A 19,906-nucleotide genomic window follows, 5' to 3' on the forward strand; every position below is an offset into this window, starting at 1 on the left:
TTCATCTGAATACATAACTAGGCCGTCCAGGATGACACAATGGCGTGCCAGGTTGAGGATGCGAGTTTGGTCACGGGCCGACAGGTGGCGGAGAGCTGACTTGTTGCTGTCAGCTGACAGGTACTTATGAATGTCCTTTAAAGTTGGGTCTTGAAGTTGCAGATTGCCAAGCTCTTGTCTGTTGGATCCTAGGTGAACAAATGGTTCATCAGATTGACTGGTTGTGGAGGTATCAGCCATTGTAGTGGGGGAAGTGTTGTTTGTGTCTGCTGTTGCCAGGGTGAGGGCTAACTTCAAATTCGCTAGGATAGTCGGAGACAAAGTCACGTGTTGATATGGTGCTAGTCCTAATGCGCTTGCCAAGTAAACGGAGACAGCCAAGGGTGGCAATGTGTCAATGAAAGCAGTAGATACACAATCATCTTCTTGTTGGGGTTGCTGTGAAACTGGGTTACGCGACAAGGCATCGGGGACGACGTTGGTGTGACCAGGGCGATGGCACAATTCAAAGTCATATTCTGCCAGTAGAGATGCCCATCGAGCCAGCTTTGCTTTGTGTGGGGCAATAGAGCACAACCATTTCAAATTAGCATGGTCAGTTTCAATGACAAATTTGCGTCCCAAAAGGTATGGTCGCCATTGTTCAACTGCCCATTTGACAGCGTAAAGTTCTTGTTCACGAGTGTCCCATCTTTGTTGGGTGGGTGAGAAGGCTTGGCTTGCATACTGAAGTGGGCGCAAATGGTTTTGGTCATCTTCCTGCATGAGTACAGCACCAACACCTAGTTTGCTTGCATCGGTGTGTACGTGGAATGGCTTGGACCAATCTGGATAGTGTAACAAGACGTCAGGGCCAGTGATTGCCGCAATAAGGTCTTTGAATTCAGCTTCAACTTGGGCGGTTAGATGAAATTTTTTGTTCTTTTGAAGAAGTTGACGCAAATGGTAAGTCCGTTGAGCAAAGCGTGGGATGTGATGCCTGTAGAAGCCGACCATTCCAAGGAACTTCTGCACAGCGGACTGGGAATTAATCATGGGGAAATTAGTGATCGCTTGGATTTTCTTGGGGTCCGGAATACGACCATCAAGGGTGACAACATGACCAAGTACTTCAAGGTGAGTTGAGAAGAAAGTACATTTAGATGGTTTAAACTGCATGCCAACTTTGGTAGCGCGCTCGAATATGCGTCTATAATGTTCGAGAGCGTCAACATGAGACATGCTTCGGACGATCAGATCATCAACATAAGGCATACAGAATCCATGTTGCTTGTCACTACTGCCTGTTACGTTTCCCATTAGGAAATCAGAAAATGTGGCTTGCATGAGCCTTTGGAAGGTAGCTCCGGCTGTCTTGAGACCAAAGGGCATGGAGATGAACTCGAATAATCCACAGTGAGTGACTACAGCTGTTTTTTCTCTATCTTCTTCTCGAACAGGTACTTGCCAATAACCATTAGCAAGGTCTAATTTGGCGAATGCTTTGCCTCCACCAAGCCAGTCCAGGATATCGATGACTTGAGGAAGGGGGAAACCATCACTCTTAGTGACTGAATTAAGCGCACGATAATCAACAACAAATCTGGGGGGTTGTGGTTTACCATGTAAGTCCTTTCGACGTACAAGTATCGCTGGAGCACCCCAAGGGGACTTTGAAGGGCGAATGATGTCTTGTCTTAGCATGTCATTGATTTGGTGACGCACTGCCTGGAGTTCAGGGGGTGACATCCTGTATGGTGGCTTGTAGCAAGGGGGGGCATTGCCAGTGTTAATGTGGTGTTCAGTTCCATGGATACGCCTTAGTGGTGCGCCAGGTAAGAGAAATGCATGTGGGTATGTTCGCAGCAAGGTGTCGAACTGATCAAGGACTGCGGGGTCAACATGACTGTACTCGTCAGAGTCTAGGCGCAGTTCGTGGCGCAGTTTATCATGATATTCCTCCGAAAATGGATCAAGTGTGAAGGTAGACTGAGGAGGTAGGTCTCGATCATCAGACTCGTCTGGCTGACTGAAAGGGTGAAGTAAACGAGAACTTTGGGTAAGACCAGCTTTAAACATTTCTTGACTGGCTTGCTTGGGACAATGCGGTTGCATTGGAACTCTCAGACTATTAGGCGTAGAAGTTTCCACAAGGGGAGGTGGGGTGTCATCAGAGTGACAGAAGAGTGAGTCAAAGGTGTCCAGTGATGAACAAAGGGCATCAGCTGTGTGTGTCAGGGCATTGTCAAAGTCGGTTTTGCTTTGAGCAGAACATGGTGACAGGTAACCAAAGCTTGATTGACCAATAGATGCTTTCTTCTTGGTACAATGCACAAGAACGTTCATGGCCCGAGAGGCCTGGAAGTCAGGAAGATCACGATCCAGGGTGTCAGTGGCAGAAGGGAAATCGAGGATGGACTGTGCTTCGGATGCGCTAAAGAGACCATCGAGAACTTTCACACCAGGTTCAAGTTCGTGACCTGATAGCCACAAGTCATTTCCTAACAATCCCATGGATGCAACACTTAAGGTAAGATACACTGTTACTAGGTTTAACCCACGATACACAGTGGTTCTGGTTGGTGCAGGATGGGCACTTGGTTTCCCAGTGAGAAGGCAGGTAACTGCAGCCTGAGGATTAGTTGATGTGGTTGCATTATCACATGAGACAGTAAAATTCATAGCTGGATGACGGAAAGTGACTGTTTTGTTACTGTGATCTGACAGGGCTTGAGTCGCAGCGAGGTGATTTTCACCGAATAGAAGTGGCCAAGACATATTTGGAACTACAAGAGCAACATGGATTGTTTCCTTGTTGGGAAGCCACGTAATAGGGACCTCTTGGACTGCTACGGCTGTTAGAGATGCACTTGTGTCAGCCATTTGTACTGGAATGGGCTTCTCAAGTTTCTTGTAGTTCAACTCAGGTCTTGCTGAATGAATGTGTTGTGCATGATCGAGGCTACACAGTGTGACTGAGCAACAAGAGTCGAGTGGGAGTTGTAGTTGTGTGCCAGCTGAAGTGACTTGACAAGACAAAATAGTGCGATTCAGGTTGACGGACAATTCGCTGGAAGAAGTTGGAAGAGTAGGCATCATGAACAGAGGTGGGGTTGGCCGGGAATGAGCAGCAGGAGTAGGCGGTGTGGTTGAGATGCTGGGTTCAGGGTGGGGTCCCTGTGGTGCTTGAAGATCACATGCATTAGCAACAGGTGGTGGTACATTATTGTGAACGAGTGCCTTGCAGCCTAGTTTGGAGCAAACGGTGCATTTATGTGCACGACCATATTTGCATGACTGATTCTGTAAGGTGCACGGTGACTGCTGATGTTTGTTCCACAAGCGACACACTTCATTACCACGCTGAGAATTGCCAGGAGGGGGTGTTTTCACTGTTTTGTCAGGGCAGCTGCTTTTGAAATGACCTGGAGAACGGCAGTTGTAGCAAAAAGGTTTTCTTCGGCGTTCATTGGGGACAGGAGGAGTTGGAGTGGTATTGAGGGCGCTGAGTGGGTCTTGCGGTGGTTTGTTGGTACCACTGTGACTTCCTCCAGGGCTAAAGGAACGCTCGATTCGCTTTGCAGCTTCGATGATTTCTGACAGATCTTTGTATTCCTCAGCTTTAAGCACTAAATGTTTCTGAATGTCGGTTTTCGTCTTCGAAATAAACTGTGACATGATGAACTGTGGCGAATTTGTTTCAACGGCTTCTCCGAGCTTGGATAATCGGTGTAAATTGTTCTTGAATCGATAAGCGAAGCAATCGATCGATTCTGTGGCTCGCTGCTTCATTGTGGAAAATTCTGACGCCAACCGACGGCGTTGAACTTCTGGCGGTTCCGCAAAGGATGTTTTTAAGGCTTGTTTCAAGCTATCGAGCTTCTGCTGAGCTGTGGTTTCTTCAGTGAATTTTGACTTCTCCATGGATAAGACTGAATTTGGCCATTCGCCAATGCACGACTGTTGAAGAAGAGCGAGTTTTGTTTCCACTGGTAAATGGGCCGTTTGAACGTCAAATGTTTCCACAAATTCGTTTATGTCATCGTGACTGCTGTGGTCGTACCGAAATTGAGGTAGCTGTAGGGCAGGCATTCGGAGAGAAGTGTTCGAAGTTGAAGTCGCTGGACCAGCCGCAGGGGGTCCGCCGCCATGTGCGATTAATGCTTCGGTGAGCTGAGCGATCTGAGCATTGGTGGCTTTTTGTGCCCCGGCCTGTTGCTTTACGACCGCCGTAAGACCTGATACGATGCCTTGAAGCTCTTCTATTGTAGGCATTTCGGTTTTTGGATTCTCCACCAGATATGTAGCGGGTAAAATGTAGTCAAAATGTGACTAGAACTTCCATAAACAACCACAACGTGCTTTTTCTTTATTCGATCTGACACGTGATACCCGGGCGTTCCAAATATGGGCAGGACTAAAATTACGTCAACAGAAAACGGCTACATAAGTAGAGGGGGGGGAAGGGGGTGGGTCATCAGTTTTTGGACCCTCGAAAAGGGTTAGGTAATGTAGTTTTGATCTACACATAGGGGGTGGGTCATCTTATTTATTCACTAACTTTAAACTGTTATAGTTCCAAGGAAATTCCCAGTTGTATTCATCAGTACCTATAAATTGATAAATTTCTCAATGTGAGCAGTTTTAAATGAATTTCTAGCGCTTTCTGAAGGCCCAATTATAAAAATTTCCCGGGAGAGCATGCCCCATGACCCCCCTAGATGGCTTGTGATCCGCGTAACATCAGTTTTGCCTGTCTCTCTTCAGCCTGCGTAGATTCACTTTGGGCTGTAGGCTTTCACTAGTAACTCTTTTTTCTGTTCCAGTTTTCGCATATGTTTGTGTCTAAATTTTTCCATGGACTTAACACACAAATAATATTATGTGGAAAACTTAAAAAGACTAGTATAAAAAGTGAGCAACTTATCCTTCTTTGGTGTGCTAAGAAACGGAAAAAGACGTACATGGAACCCCAGTGTCCATCAGAGAAAATTAGAGTGGTGTATGTAGGGAATCACACTTTAAACCCAACCCCTTATAGATGATAAAGAAATGATTGATCCCTTAATAACGAATTTTTTGAGTAAAGGGGGTGGGTCATGTAATTTTCAACCCCCTATCAGGGGTGGGTCAGTCAGTTTTGAGCCAGAAGGAAGGGTTGGGTCAAACATTTTCAAGCCACCACCTTTCTAATTGCTCCGGTACACCTCCCTGCTACTTATTGACCAGTCCCTTATTACTTTTTGTTAAAACATACCTGAGATACACTCTCAGAGAACCATTTCTCCATTCCATGAACTGTGAGCACTTTATCACATAAATCCTCCATACAAATTAACTGTTGTCCGGGCTTTATTTCAAGGAGGTGTAAGCATTTCTCGTGTGTGCATGAGATTTGACTGTGCTTAGAACACTTGCGACTTCTCTGCGGACAGTAGGGGCATGCAACACAGAATTGGTACTGCAGACCGCTTAGGTATGACAGTTTCTGTGAGAGTTCTTGTAAAGTACTTTCCAAAAACTTGCGCACAAGTGTAGCTACTTCTTTGTCCCTGGAAATTTGATAGTTGTGTGTTCTTTGTCTTACAACAATCTTGATAAACCTCATTTTGGAGGTCAGAACCAGATCATGGATAATTTGCTTCCCAATAACAAACCAAGCTCCATTTTGGTACAGGTTAGGAGGCTGTGTGCACCCAGTCTCTGAACACCAAGAAATGGATTTTGAAACAAGCTGTGTGAACAGACCATGAGGGACCACACCATCAACAAAGTGAAGATACAACGGACAAGGATCAGTAGAAGACGGCTCCATTTTACAAACGCCTTCAGGTGATGCCTTAAGCTGGGCTGGTACAAAATATTTCACGTCAGTGGGTGAGGTCGCAAACTTAGCAATTAAGCCAAACTTCTCCATCATGTCTAAGATGTCCTCCTTAACAAGGCCTTGCCTTTGAAATTTAAAAAACACATGATCGACAAATTCCATGTTGAGGACACCTTTACTTTCCAGGTCTTCCCAATATTTGGTATGACAAGGAACCTGAAACAAACAACATTAATGACTCATGAAAATGACATGACATTGGAAAATGTATTTCCAGAGTTTTGATAGACTTAGCGGCCATTGGATATCAGCAGTATTTTGGCGAGCCGGAACGGCGAGTCAAAATACATAAGACGATTCTTTTCGTTGGCGCCAACGTTTCATTTTCCAAAATACAGACAAAGCTTCACTGGACTACAAGGAACCTGTTAAACAGGTCTTCTGGAGTACACATGTCGTGATATATTTGTACTTGTTTCGCGCGTTATATGTACTGACTCCAGTAAGCGGAGTTGGATAACAATTATGATATTTTGTGGTTATGTTTAGTAAAATAGGTATTCCACTCGCGCTTGTCAGTAAAACATTCTCACTGAATACAATTGCCCTGACACGGGAAGCTAAGTTATGGGAGGATACCCGCGAATGCCAGGGCAATTGGCGTGTAGAATGTAGGATACAGCATTGATCGACCGCCACCAGGGGAGGTGGGAGGGGCGAAACTTTTACAGTCACTTCACCGAACTCCGTTGAACTGGCCACGAGGTGACTGAAACTGTGATATTTGAAGCGGAGGTCGCAATGCATCATGCTACTAGCGCACAGGTACAACACACCGGAATTTAACGAACTTAAGCCATTCCCGCGTGACGGGCTAATTATGTATGCAGTGAGAATAGTGGCTTGTTGGATATTTAGTACACAAAACCCTTCAGGCAGCTGGGTTGTTGGAGCCTGGTGAGAGCCACACGATGTAGACATGCTCCGTTTCTCGGGTCAATATTTTAAACCAAAACGCCTATGGAACAACTTCTTTCGTCTGTAAAGAGATAAATTAGACTTTCGGACTCTTCAAGTAGCTCACAAGAAACTTCGCCGGCGGAAAAACGACTGAAAGACATCTCTCGTGTCTGCGCGGACGAAGACGAAGTAATGGCCGCCGAAGGACTCGCAGGCAAAATAGACCTAATATTGTCTAAACTGGAGAAACTAGACACGCTGGAAACGAAATTAGAAGAAGTATTCTCTACGATAAATAGCCTTAATGCCTCTGTCACGAGTTTAGAGAAAGAAATTTCCGCGGTTAAAGAGAAGCAACGAAGCTCGGATAAGAAGATCAAAGATTTAGAAGAGAATGCCGAGTTCGTAAGCGGACAAGTTGAAGACCTAAACAGTACCGCACAGGAGGAAAAAGAAACGCGTTGCAAAGAAATCAAAGATGTTCGTAAAGAACTGTTATATCTTGAGACTTACAGTAGAAGAGAGAACCTTAAGTTCGATGGAATTCCAGAGCACCTTGTGGAAAACGAGCAAGGAAGAAGAATGGAAGACACAAAAGGCCAATTAGTTGATTTTCTGGAAAACGTACTCGAAGTTGAAAATGCCAATGACATCAAATTTCAACGCGTTTACAGATTGGGGAAACAGCCGAGAAGTGACAGCAGTGGAAGAACGATAATTGCAAGATTCCTGCGATACTCCGACCGGGAGAAAGTTCTAAGATGTGGGTATAAATTGAAAGACACGGACTACAAAATTTATGAAGATATCCCCAAGGAACTCTACGACCTTCGCAAAATTCAAATGAAGAAATTGAAAGAGGCAAGAAAGGAAGGAAAGAAAGCGTTTTTCAGTAAGTCTGAACCAGATAAACTCTTTATTGACGGAAAATATGTCAAAATGTAACCTAAATTAATATTATTTTGCGGACATTACAGAATTCTTGTTTTGAGTCTAAGCTGTTTTTTTTTTGCCACTTTGAATACTAATTATTTAAATCTAGGTGTTAACATTCGTCTAAAGTAAAACAAAATTCCCGTGAACGAACCAATTAGCTTTTGTATACCATCACAAAAAGGCTAGGCCTGGAGCGTTGATTGCTCAACAGTTAGTTTCTGGAGCGTGAGGTAAGGGTCAATCACGGAGCTTTGGTTATCTTGCTCCTTAATTATTGTTATTGTTCTTTTGTTATGTGTTAGGTTAGGGCCGAATCGCACTAGCGGACAAGTTTTAAATGTCATAACATTTTTTACAAAAAAAAATTGTCGCGACAAGTCAGAGACATTTTGAAGAAAACAAAAGGTGTAATTATTAGTACAATAGCTCTGCACGTGCTTCTGCCATCCCTGTACATTTCTCAGCACTGTCGTCTTGGGCAAACATCAAATATGCAGTACAACACGGTAAAAAAATCTAAAACAATTGGCATTTAAAGTACGCGTTCTCATGCAGTAGAATAATGAGTCGTCTCAAGATAACTTTTTCTTTTCTCATTCTAACATTTGGCCGAAACACTTCACTTATAAATATGCTTTGCCTCTCGCGAAAAGATTTTGCGGCTGGATTATGATAGTGAAAGCCACATCACGGTGCATACTATCCCAACAACTTTTGAGTGCGTGTTGTTTTTCGGTGCAATTTGGGCCAAACACAATAGCCAATCAACAACGTATTGTTATCTAGCATTACGAGGGGCATGGGAATGCGACTTGTCATGAAAAGTCCTGCCTTGAGGCAGGACTTCGGCCCCTTTGATGATTTGTCCGTTTTGACAAAATTTGCCCTTGTCCAACAAGTCGTTCGCACTTGTTTTTGCAATTGTTTGACAACATCTATCGCGCGTGCAACGCGGACCAATCATAAGACAACTGCTTCTTTGTTTCCTGAAATGTTGGACAAGTTCTAGGTCTCAAAAAACGCACTCGCACTTGTTTTCTGTGACAATTGACACGTTAATGATGAAATCAATCAATTGTTACAAAATTTGTCCGCTAGTGCGATTCGGCCCTTATTTAGTGTGTTTTTATTCGTGTTAGTTAAAAAATGCGGGAATCAACAATTAATTAACTATTATAAAGTCAACAGATTACCAAGTAATTATCATTGTATAATCAAAACAGTAATGTGCAATATTTCAAAAAAAAAAAAAAAAAAACAATAGGGAAGCTCTTTCTTTTTCAAGCCGAATACATTTAAACTTAGGGCCTGTTTATATGGAGGAGAGTTGTCCCTGGTAGGAGGGCTACCCTCCCCCCCGAGCTATCTTTTGCCGAGCGTTTATATGAAAAAGTTGTCCCTGTTGACCGAGCCAAAACTTGGCCCTCTCGGTTCAAAAGACTGGCGAGAGTTGTTTTGAAACATCTATTATGTCTGCCTTTTTTAAAATAAGGAACGCTGAAACATCGACCACGACCATTTTTTGGACAAATTTACCGCCGACTTCGATTTCAATGTATCTGCAATTTTGTTTTGGTCGACTGCAGCGTTTGCGCATGCTCTGTATGTGTCAACTTGTCCCTGGTAGGCGAGGCAAAAATAACCAAACTGTTTCTATGGAAAAAAGTTGGCTCGCTCCCCAGTGTCACCCTACCTTCAAAGCGAGTGACCCTCCACCCAGGGTCACCCTGCCCCCCGAGCCAACTTTGCAATTTCTCATGTAAACGGTTCGCAGCAATTTATAAGGAAACGTATGAAAAGCTCTCTCGCCCGGGGTGGCTCGGTATGGAGGGTTTCCCTCCTACCAGGGACAACTCTCCTCCATATAAACGGCCCTTAGATCATTGGCGAAACTCAAATTGCTAATGTAAAATTTAAATTAATATCACTGAATGCTCGAGGGATTCGGGACTTTCACAAGCGTGAAGCAATTTTCTCATGGATAAAAAAACAGAAAGCTGATATCGCGTTCTTACAAGAAACATATAGCACCTCAGAAGTGGTGAATGAGTGGAAGTTTCAGTGGCATGGAGACATGTTCTACTCCCATGGTACAAATCGCAGTAAAGGTGTTTTAATATTGGTCAGTGATAAATTGCAATTTGAATTGAAGTCCGTCAACCAAGACAGTGAAGGTCGATATGTCCTGATTGAAGCATTAATTCAAGAATCGCGTTTCTTACTCCTAAATATATATTCTCCAAACAAAACATCGGAACAATGCACTTTCTTTGCAAATATTTTATCAATACTTGATGGAACAGACTTCCATTCACAGACTCAGGTAATTATCGGAGGCGATTTTAATGTCCATTTGGATGCTGAGATGGACAATGAAGGCGGTCGGGTAGAAAAAAAAGACTCAGTTAAAAATATTTCTGATAAAAAATTAGAATATGATCTGGTGGATATCTGGCGGATAAGAAATCCTGACAAGAGACAATTTACTTGGAGGCAAAAAAGACCTCGGGTCCAGAGACGCCTTGATTATTGGCTAATTAGTGATTGTTTACAAGACTTCATAGAACACGCCGACATCATACCTTCCATTAAATCGGATCACTCCGCGATTACGCTACAAATAAATACCATAGAAGACAAAGTCCGTGGCCCTTCGCATTGGGTGTTTAACTCTAGTCTTCTGGAAGACGATACCTATATTGACCTTATCTGTTCTAGTCTTAAAGTTTGGTTGAAAGAGTTTGAAGATATTCATGATAAGCAGCTTCTTTGGGATCTGGTTAAATATAAAATAAGACAAACCACAATTTCGTTTAGTAAAGAAAAGGCTAAAGAAAGACGAAATAGAAAGACGAAAGACGTGGTAGAGAGCAAACTTAAAGAGAGTGAACAGCTGTGTGCTATACACCCTACAGAGGAAAATATCGAAAGCTTAAAAAAGTATAAGACGGAATATGATTCAATGTACGATTACATCACGCAGGGAAACATTATCCGATCAAAAGCTGCATGGTATGAGAAAGGGGAAAAAATAACAAGTTTTTTCTAAATCTTGAAAAGTCCAGAAAAGCAAAAAATTGTATACGAAAATTAATTAACAAAGAAGGTCAAGAAATAATACATAGCAAGGCTATTATGTTTGAATTAAAGGATTTTTATAAAAATCTTTATGACGATAAGGACCAGGAAATCAGCTTCGACGAACTGCACAATTATACTAGATTTTAGTAATGTAAGTAACAGTCCTGTAAGTAGTGTAAGTAATCTTTTTGTAATCTTTTTGTAAGTAGTCTTTTTTTTCTGTAGGTAGTGTAAGTAACTGTATCAATTGATTTGTAAATAAGCTTTTTTGCGTGTGCGTGTTGCAATTAAAAACAAAACAAAAAACAACCGGGTTGTTGGAGAATAATGGCCGAGGCTGAAAGATTATCAGAAAAAAAGAGAAGTTGGTCGAGAAGCGAAGCCTCAATTGCAACTGTAAAGTTTGAGAACAATCTTTCAGCAAAGGGCATTATCGTTCAATGCCAGCCGCCTGAAGGGGTATATTACATTTAATAACCCTCCGATTAATTTCTACAGCACTCTTTATCGCGTAGAAAGGGAAAACCTACCGTGATAATCAAGCATAATTGCGGATGAAACAAATACAAGTTGATTGGTTTACATATTTTTTTAACACTTAATTTATAAAAAGTCTGAAACAGTTTAGAACAGATAAGGCGACTTTCCTTGTTTGTTTTCCTTTCCTATAAAATCGGGCGACAAATCTCAAATTGCACGAGGTAAACATTAAGTAGATAAACCCTTTATTATATTATAACCATCCGATTAAATTCTACAACGCGTTTTTTCGCCGGTAAATACGAAAAAGACCCTAAAGTGATAATCACGGCGTAACTGCAGTTGAAATAAATGCAAGTTGATTGTTTTACGTAAATTTTTAACACTGTGGTTTGATTAAAAAGTTAGACCTGAAAAGGTGGCTTTGTTCTTTTATTTTGTCTTTGTATGTAAAATCGGGTGACGAATATCAAATCGGTCAGGGTATGTTGTCTAACAACCGTCGTCCGATTTTGTACCACGTGATGCGTTTTGTCCATTGAGCCACGCGAAACTAAAACAATTATTCCATGAGAACGCATTGGATATTAGTTGGCTATAACTATCTCATATCCAACAAGTGCGAGTGGAATAATTGTTTTATTAAAAAAAAAACTCCCAAGAATTGCAATATTTGAGCTCCCTGGCAGTTCTCGTTAACGCGTATCGGCTTCCATATTTGTGGACGATGGTATATAGATCAGGAATTGCAATATAACATTACCAGTTTTTAATGATGTCTGATACCAGTGGTCCAATTTTGCATTACGAGATTTTTTTTGCCCAGTGAGAGCGTGCGAAAATTAATCGGTGGGTTATAAGAGATGGAAGACAGCCAACTCGGCGCTATGCGATCGTTGGCTATCTATTTTCAGCAATAAGAAACATCAGAAGTTAATGGAATTATGAACTTCTGGAAATATTCATGTCTTCTGTTTCTTACCATGTCATGAAAAGGGCGAACAGTTATCAACTGTTTGAACACGTCAATCAGCCACTGAGCTTCTAATACAACTGTACTGCGGTGCTTGACTATCTGTCCAAGGTCATGGTAGAAATCCAACATGGTGGTAACTTCATCCTTATCTTCTATGAAACAGACTTCCTGGGCAATGGTTTCAAGTTGATCGATGCTCAAGTAATAAGTTTTTTCGGAAACCAAAGCTTCAACAACCTTTTCGAAGTTTAACCACCTGGTCATAAATAACAATTGAAATGGAAAACAACGGATGAGTAATCTAAGTTTGTTACATCCGTCTTAGTTTTGTTCATTTCAATTAAAAAAAGAAAATGGCGCGTACGTTTACAGAGGCTGATGGAGACACAAGAAAAAGTTTGGGAGAGGTTGAGAGTTTGTGCAAAGCCGAGAAACAGAAAAAGTCGATCGGTTTCAAATAACACTTGTAAATTCTTTCAAACTTCCTTGAAGATTTGCATTAGGTCAAAACAGTGTTTGTACATGGCCGTAGCACTCCAGGGCTTCGGGCCCAAAGAGTCCAGGCTTCACAAACAAAAGAGCTCCGAGCTCTATGGCAAACATTTTAGACCTGCACTCTCTACAGCAAACATATTTGAACGATGAGGCTTCAAGCTCAACGGAGAAAATTTTAGAGCTCTTGGTCTCTGGCTACTCCCCCGCTGGCTGCGACCCTAAAAAAATTAACAAGAGAACTGTTGTACAATATAAATTGCTTACCTCACCGGTACTTCTTCTCCCATGTACGGCTCTTCTTTTAGCACCTTCATAATTTCTGTCTGGAGTTTACCAACTCCAGCATCTGACGAGGATTGTGTGTTATCAATGGAGATAAAAGGCCGGATCACATGTCTGCAGCAGTACTTTTTGGAAATTTCTTTCTGAATCTGCAATTTCATTTTTTCGATTTCTTGGCATGGTTTGTCGGCGTGTGTTCCTACAATGAATACTGGAGGACGGAGATACGAAAGCTCTTTCTTGGCTATTTCTTGTTTTGTCGGACAGGTTCCACTGACTGACACAAGCCATGACAACAAATCGTCCAGGTTTGTTTCACCATTTGGGTTCTCCAAGCGTTTATCGAAAATTCCTTGTCTGACACATGGCTCAGCGGTGCCGTTCAAATCTTTGCTGAGATTGCACACGAGGAGGTAAACTGCTCTTCGAGACAAAAATACTGCATGGCTAGCATAATATAGATGCTGTCCGGCAAAGTCCCACAGTTCTACATCGAAGACGGGTTCTGTTGACGTGGGGTCAGTTTGTAAGTTTAAGCCTTCCAGATGCTGAATGAGGCATTGTGTGAATTCCTCTGGAGGCAAAGCAGGATCAATCTTCAATTGAGAGACCTTTTCGGGAGGTTTAGCAGGTGCGTTTTCACTTTTTCCATCAGTATGATGATCATCACGATCATTCTTTGAAGAAGCTTTTTCCACTTTGTCAGATGATGAGAACATGGCTGAATCCTTGTGACTGGTCTTATCGTCATTGATAACAACCTTAAAAATGAATTTTCTCAAAATGACATCTTATTGATGTACAAAATTGCCCAAAATTTCAATCTATCCTGAATATCACAAAACCTGAACCTGATAATTCCTTTATTATTCATTAATTAAACGAAAATCGCAATCATTATATATGTTTTAAGGTGGCTCACAATACGTTAGACCTTCCCGTCTTTGGCCTTCTACTACAGCAAGCCTGATGATGTGATTGGAAAAAAGTTTACTGTAAGCCACTAAGGCGTTTTGTAGTTAACAGAGTCCGATAACTAACCAGTCAAAAAATGTTCGCATTTTCTTTCGGCAAATAAATAATGATCATGATGATAATGATTTAACTGACGTCAAAAAGTGTTGCCACGGCAACCTGAAAAAGGTCAAAATACCCTATTGTTGTCTATTTTTGGCTAATAACTTAAAACTACTCGGTGAAAGTTTTATTTTTGACATAGTTTTGTCTAATTGACAAAAGAAATAATTTTGAAAATTTTAGAGCAAATCTGCCGGTGGGGGGAAGGCGGTGGTCGAATGTTTAATGCGCTGGAATCCGGATTGAGTGGTCTGGGTTCCAGCCCTGGCCAGGCGACTGCGTTGTGTTCTTTGGCAAGAAGAGTATAAATACTACGAAAACCGGGATAAACTCCGTCCTGATGGACCACTAGGCTCGTATGCAGACTTAACCTTTACCTGCAGGTAGGGCTCAGAGCCACCTTAAATTTATGTAAAAATAGCATAGCTATGAACCCTATCGACTGATTAAAAAAAAAATTGCAAGTGTCCCTTATGCTATTTAAACAAAAAATAAATTAAAAACAAAAATTTCACTGAGTGGTTTTTAAGATATTTGCCTAAAATGGTCAATAAAGGTACCTTTCTACAGATGCCTTTTGTTATTCTGCAATGCTCTATAAAATTCTGCTTCTCGAAGCCAAAGAAGTATTAACTGGCATCACTTTCAACACGCATTTACATAACATTTGTGTTCAGGGCAATGCTTAAAGTTAATTACCAACCTGATTCGTGTGGGATCTTTTTTCCCTTTGCAAATTTTGATCTTTCAAGTCCACATTTGCTTCTTGTTTGTCAAGTTCTCCAGCTGCCATCCTCGCAAGTTCTTGTGCAAATTGAGACACACCTAACTTGTCATTTGTGCGCTGCCAGTTTTTGACCTGTTCAACGTCAACTTCAAATGAAGATGGGTCGACCTCAATTCCAACAGTACTCTGCTCTCCAGGGTCAAATGGCATACCTAGGAGGGATTTCTTGAGACTTGTCTTTCCCGCACGATCTTGACCAATAAATATGACACGCGTTCGGTAAACCTTTACCTTTCCAATCCTCAGAGCATTTTCATAGGCAAGCTTTGCTCTTGGTCCTCGTGCTTTTATCTCATTTGGAACTGTAAATGAAACATTTTAAAAAAGCTTTAAAGGTCAAATGAACAGAATTTTTTTTTATTTTTTGCCCATGTGTTTAATAAGAGCCAAATAAACATATCCCGAAGTTTCAAAGTAATCGGACATTGCATGCAGAGATATTGCAAGTTGAAAAGTGTTTTTTAGGCCTTCATAATCGTAGAGTGCTCGGAAAAATTGTCGGAAATTGCCGGAAATAAAAACTTGTGACGTCATAATTGGTGTTTTTGAAGACGACCGCAGAAGCAAAATGTTTCTTTAATTTCACTCAATGATGGATAGTTTTAGTGTTTGGTTAGTTAAAATGGCATTTTAAGAAGAAATTTCTACTCAGACGGCGCGGGCAGTGGCACAAAATGTAAAATCAAAATTCTTGATATGTTGCCCAAAGAAAGCCTATGGTAGGCCTATAAACGTTGTGGGATTTTTTTTTCTTCAAATATTTCTTGATCCGGCCAAAAACTTAAAAAACGGTTATGACCCCCCGTGTCTTCTAAAACACACAGATTAAACATGACTCATACCGTGTCGTAAACTTCGCACTGGTTCATTCGCATTAAACGAAACCCCGTTTTTGAGCCTATAAATGTACTATTGAAGTGTTTATAAGTCATTTGAGTCCAAACTTTCTTTTCTAATTTAATTTTCAAGGTCACGACGAGCCGCTGAAAATCACTAAAATTCGGTTGCTCGAAATTCTTAATTTGGCGCTCTTTTCCCGGCATAGCTAATCGAACGTTCGAAAATCGAACTCAATCGAACTCAATCCATGGATTGAGTTCGATTGAGTTCGGCAATCGAACGAAATCGAACATCAGACTTTCAGTGAGTTCGATTTCCGAACAAATCGAACTCAATCGAACCCAATCAATCAGAATGGGTTCGGTAACCGAACTAATTCGAAAACAATTAAATGGATTGCGTTCGATTGGCTCTGGGAAACCTATACATACAAAGCAATCCCGTCAAAAGCAGGTTTTTCTTGCGCTTTTTTACAGTTTATTCAATAACAGCCAATAACAGAAACCCCTGCCCGCAGTTACAGTGTAAGAGAACAGAACAGAACAAAACAAAAATATCGTTATTCCAGCGTACGTATTCAAGAATTATTGCACCAATCAATTGCAAATTGACAATTCCGAGTGTTACTTGCCACAGGGAAGAAACTAGTTCAAGTTGAAGGTGACCTAATTGTCCGCGCTCGTTTGCAATTCGGAATGCACGGCCTTTCTCGCCGATTTGTTAAAATAGATCACGGAGGGTCGTGGGTTCAAATCCCATCTGGAACCGGGATTTTTTTTTCGAGTTTTTCAGTCAATGCAAAATTTATCATGCGATTTTTTTTTTAAAACATTGAAATCTTCGCCATCCTTGACGTCAAAGCGGCATTCCTGATAGTCTTTTACTGCGCATTTGAAGCTTACAATCCACGTTCTAAACTCCGGGCTGAAGTAACTCGATCTTCTAAGATCTGGTTATAGATTTTCAATGCCGGTTTTTCAAAAATCAAGAGTTTGAAAATCGAACGTTCGATTGAGTTCGATTGAATATTTTCCTTTTCGGTGAGTTCGATTTGGTTCGATTGCAGAAGTCAATCGAACTCAATCCATGAATTGAGTTCGATTGGGTTCGATTGAGTTCGATTGAAATTTAGTTCGATTGGGTTCGATTTGCTATGCCGGGTCTACGCCAGCCAATTCCCAAAGAAGAGCGATGAGCTGGACAAATAGTCCACGACGAAATGTCGCACGGAAGCGAGAATACGGATGCACGTGCTAAAATAAGATCAACTTCAGAGTACACATCCCTGATCTCAACACTGCGAGTGTGCCCTGAAATATCTCGTTCACATGACAATACCGAACAACGACTTCTCGTTCGTATCGTTTGTCGGAGGCGCAAGCACCTCCAACTAGTTTCTGAAAGGAGCAAATGACCTCCATCAACAACTACTGCAGATTTATCGATTATCAAACCGTGGGAAATGTTCAACTGAAGCCACTAAATGCAGGCTCTGTAAATATTGCCTGTTTCTAAGACGTTTTGTTACTTAACGAAATAGCCTTTGTGCAATTTTTAAGGCCGACAAGCAACTTTGTTTTTTTATTTCGCTCGCTGATACTTAAAATGCTCTTAAACGTTTCTGCGTGTCAAAGTTTCAACAAGTTTGCCACTGTTGCAATTAGTGCACTTTGAAGGCTCGCCTACTGTTATAATCCGAGCCTTTTAGTTTGAAGTTTTGTTTACCGGTTTTGGTGTGTTCCTTTCATTGGTTAACAAAACGTAGTACCCGTTGATTAGAAATATTGAAAATACTCGATATTTGTTTTATGCACTGTAAAAGCGAAAATTAACTGATTTACAGGGTTAAAATAAAAGGGGAAAAGGGCTTACATAAAAAAAAAACAGGAACGAATCATAACTGAGAAAAGTGTGTTGGTTCATTTCATTTTTCTCATAGTCTCCTGTAACATCATTCACAGAGATGCATGCAGCTCGTTTTTGTGCGGAAAAAAAATTCAAAAAAGTCCAGGCTCATCATATGGTTAGATAACATCAGTAACTTTTATTGCGTGCGTGGAAATAGATTTTATATCGAGTAAAAACGCCGGCTATGAAACATAAGACTCGACTTCAGAGAAAAACTTATGTACAGTAAACAAACACTTCGCGGCAAAAATTGCAGCATATTGATGATCTCTTCAGAAAGAGAGATAATACACTTCAAGATTTCAGGGATCCTATCAAAGTAAACTGGATTTTTGAACCTTAAGTTTTAAAGTAAAAATAAAAAATTATATTTTCTTTGGCATCTGTGCTATTTGTTTTATGAAGACAAACAAAGCAAAAACTGGCGTTCCGCTTGTCTGTGAGAAAAGTCGCGTATTATTGCCAGTGTTTTGAATTCTTATCGCCCACAATCTTGTACGTTTTACTTTCTTTAAACCAGTATTTAGCATGCAACTTATATCGAGCAAGTTTAAAGTTTAAATTAACATATTTTCGACCAGGAGAAATGTATTTATAATGACGCACGCGATCGTCTAACGTTCACGGCCGGAGAAAGATTTATCACTTCCTTCCTTCCTACTTTCTCGCATAGAAATCTCATATCAGGGACCGCGCAGGAAGAATTTGAGTGGGGGGGCTGAAAGTCGAACCCTAAAGTGAGTAACCTTAGCTTGGGGGGGGGGGGGGGTTTCGTGGGGGTATAGGGGCATGCTCCCCGGGGAAAATTTGGATTTCAAATTCACTTTATTACCGGAAAATGCATTTGAAATTTAAACGTTCAGCGCTTAAAAGGTTATGGTAAAAGTATTGCTTGAAATGAGAGAAAAACGTTGGGTAAAAAGACGTTGCTCCACAAAACGTTCGATAAAACTACTCACTGATCGACCCTTGTTACACCGCAAAATGTAATTATCGCCGCAAAATGTAATACTAACGCAAAATGTAATAACAATCGCCGCAAAATGTAACAATAACGCAAAATGTAATAAAATTGACGCAAAATGTAATAAAGTTGTTAACGCAAAATGTAATAACTTTTTAACGCAAAATGCAATAAATTTTCTAACGCATGATGTAATAACGCAAAATGTAATAGCCCTTAAATAACAGGTCTGTTTCATGAATTGAGCGAATTGCACTCAATAATTTACCTCGTGTAAGTTATCAAGGACCAAATAGGAACTGCCCCCCTTCCCCCTCCCAAAGACCTTTTTCTTTCTGACAGGTACTTATTGAATTTTGTACCTCGTCCAACCACGCAGTTCTTTAAGATCAGATTGGGACGAGATGTAGCCTTGACTCTAATCTGTTAATAGGTTGGGTATGTTTTGTACATTAAGTAGTAGTAGCAAACCAAACGTGTTTCATTAGCCTAATGAAAATTGGCCTCTTAGCATCAAAAGACAAGTGAAAACAGGTAGGGGTGGATTTAGAAATCCCGCCCCTTATCCGCCGTAATAGAAAAACAGATACAAGCACATAGTCGTCGTTTTCAACCGTAAGCCATTTTGCCACTCACAAAACCTAGCACATTGAATAATTGTTTGCAGTTTATAGTCTCCTTTACACCCATCCTATTCAACTAATACTTACAGTAAATACTCATTGAATCAAAGTCTCTTCGAGATATCGACGTTTTTGCATGAAGTATAAGTCGAAGGTGTATCCTGTGCATTGTTCTTCGAACTTATTATTACAGTTTCTTTGTAGTTTAGTTTAACAATTTCCTATCTTCGCGGAGGAAATGCAGCCATATAATTTTGTCAAAAATGGCTCGTCCGCGCCGGGTATTTATACACATATTCCTTAACATTACACAAATAAACAGTGCAAACTTCACCGAGATCTGACAATTCTATACTTTAAAATTGCAAGGACCTTTCGAGGCAGTCGATTACGGCAGCGAAATTAGCAAATGAAACAGCAAAATATGCGTTCGACGCTTTGTTTTTGCGACGCCATATTTGAATTGTTATAGGTAGACCGCTGTTCAATGTGTTCAAGGCCGTATCGTTACGATTGCTCCACGAAAAAGCACGAAAAAAATACGGATATTTTCGACTACTGTCGGAGAAAACATTGCGCATATAATTGCGGCGTAAACAAATCGTTACACTCAAGCTGCGTTTTGTCTAGGCTCTGCGAGGGTCGGATATCCCTCGGATATCAAGACCCAGGATTAAACAAAAGCCATATA

At 41.0% G+C, this 19,906-nt stretch overlaps 2 protein-coding genes across 2 annotated transcripts in view; both read right to left on the minus strand.

The window, feature by feature from the left end:
• LOC144648164 (uncharacterized) overlaps nt 1–19,906 on the minus strand; it is a 148,685-nt gene that overhangs the window by 44,283 nt on the left and 84,496 nt on the right. The window lies entirely within an intron of this gene.
• The window catches only part of LOC144651416 (uncharacterized), a 146,910-nt gene that overhangs the window by 2,474 nt on the left and 124,530 nt on the right, over nt 1–19,906 (minus strand). Inside the window, 4 exon segments of the mRNA XM_078511348.1 lie at nt 5,237–6,022; nt 12,267–12,495; nt 12,999–13,737; nt 14,754–15,182. Of these exon segments, the coding sequence (XP_078367474.1) occupies nt 5,237–6,022; nt 12,267–12,495; nt 12,999–13,737; nt 14,754–15,182 (2,183 nt within the window).

This window comes from Oculina patagonica, chromosome 4 (genome assembly GCF_052425735.1).
Source record: "Oculina patagonica isolate OP01 chromosome 4, crgOcupat, whole genome shotgun sequence".
Taxonomy (NCBI): Eukaryota; Metazoa; Cnidaria; class Anthozoa; order Scleractinia; family Oculinidae; genus Oculina; species Oculina patagonica.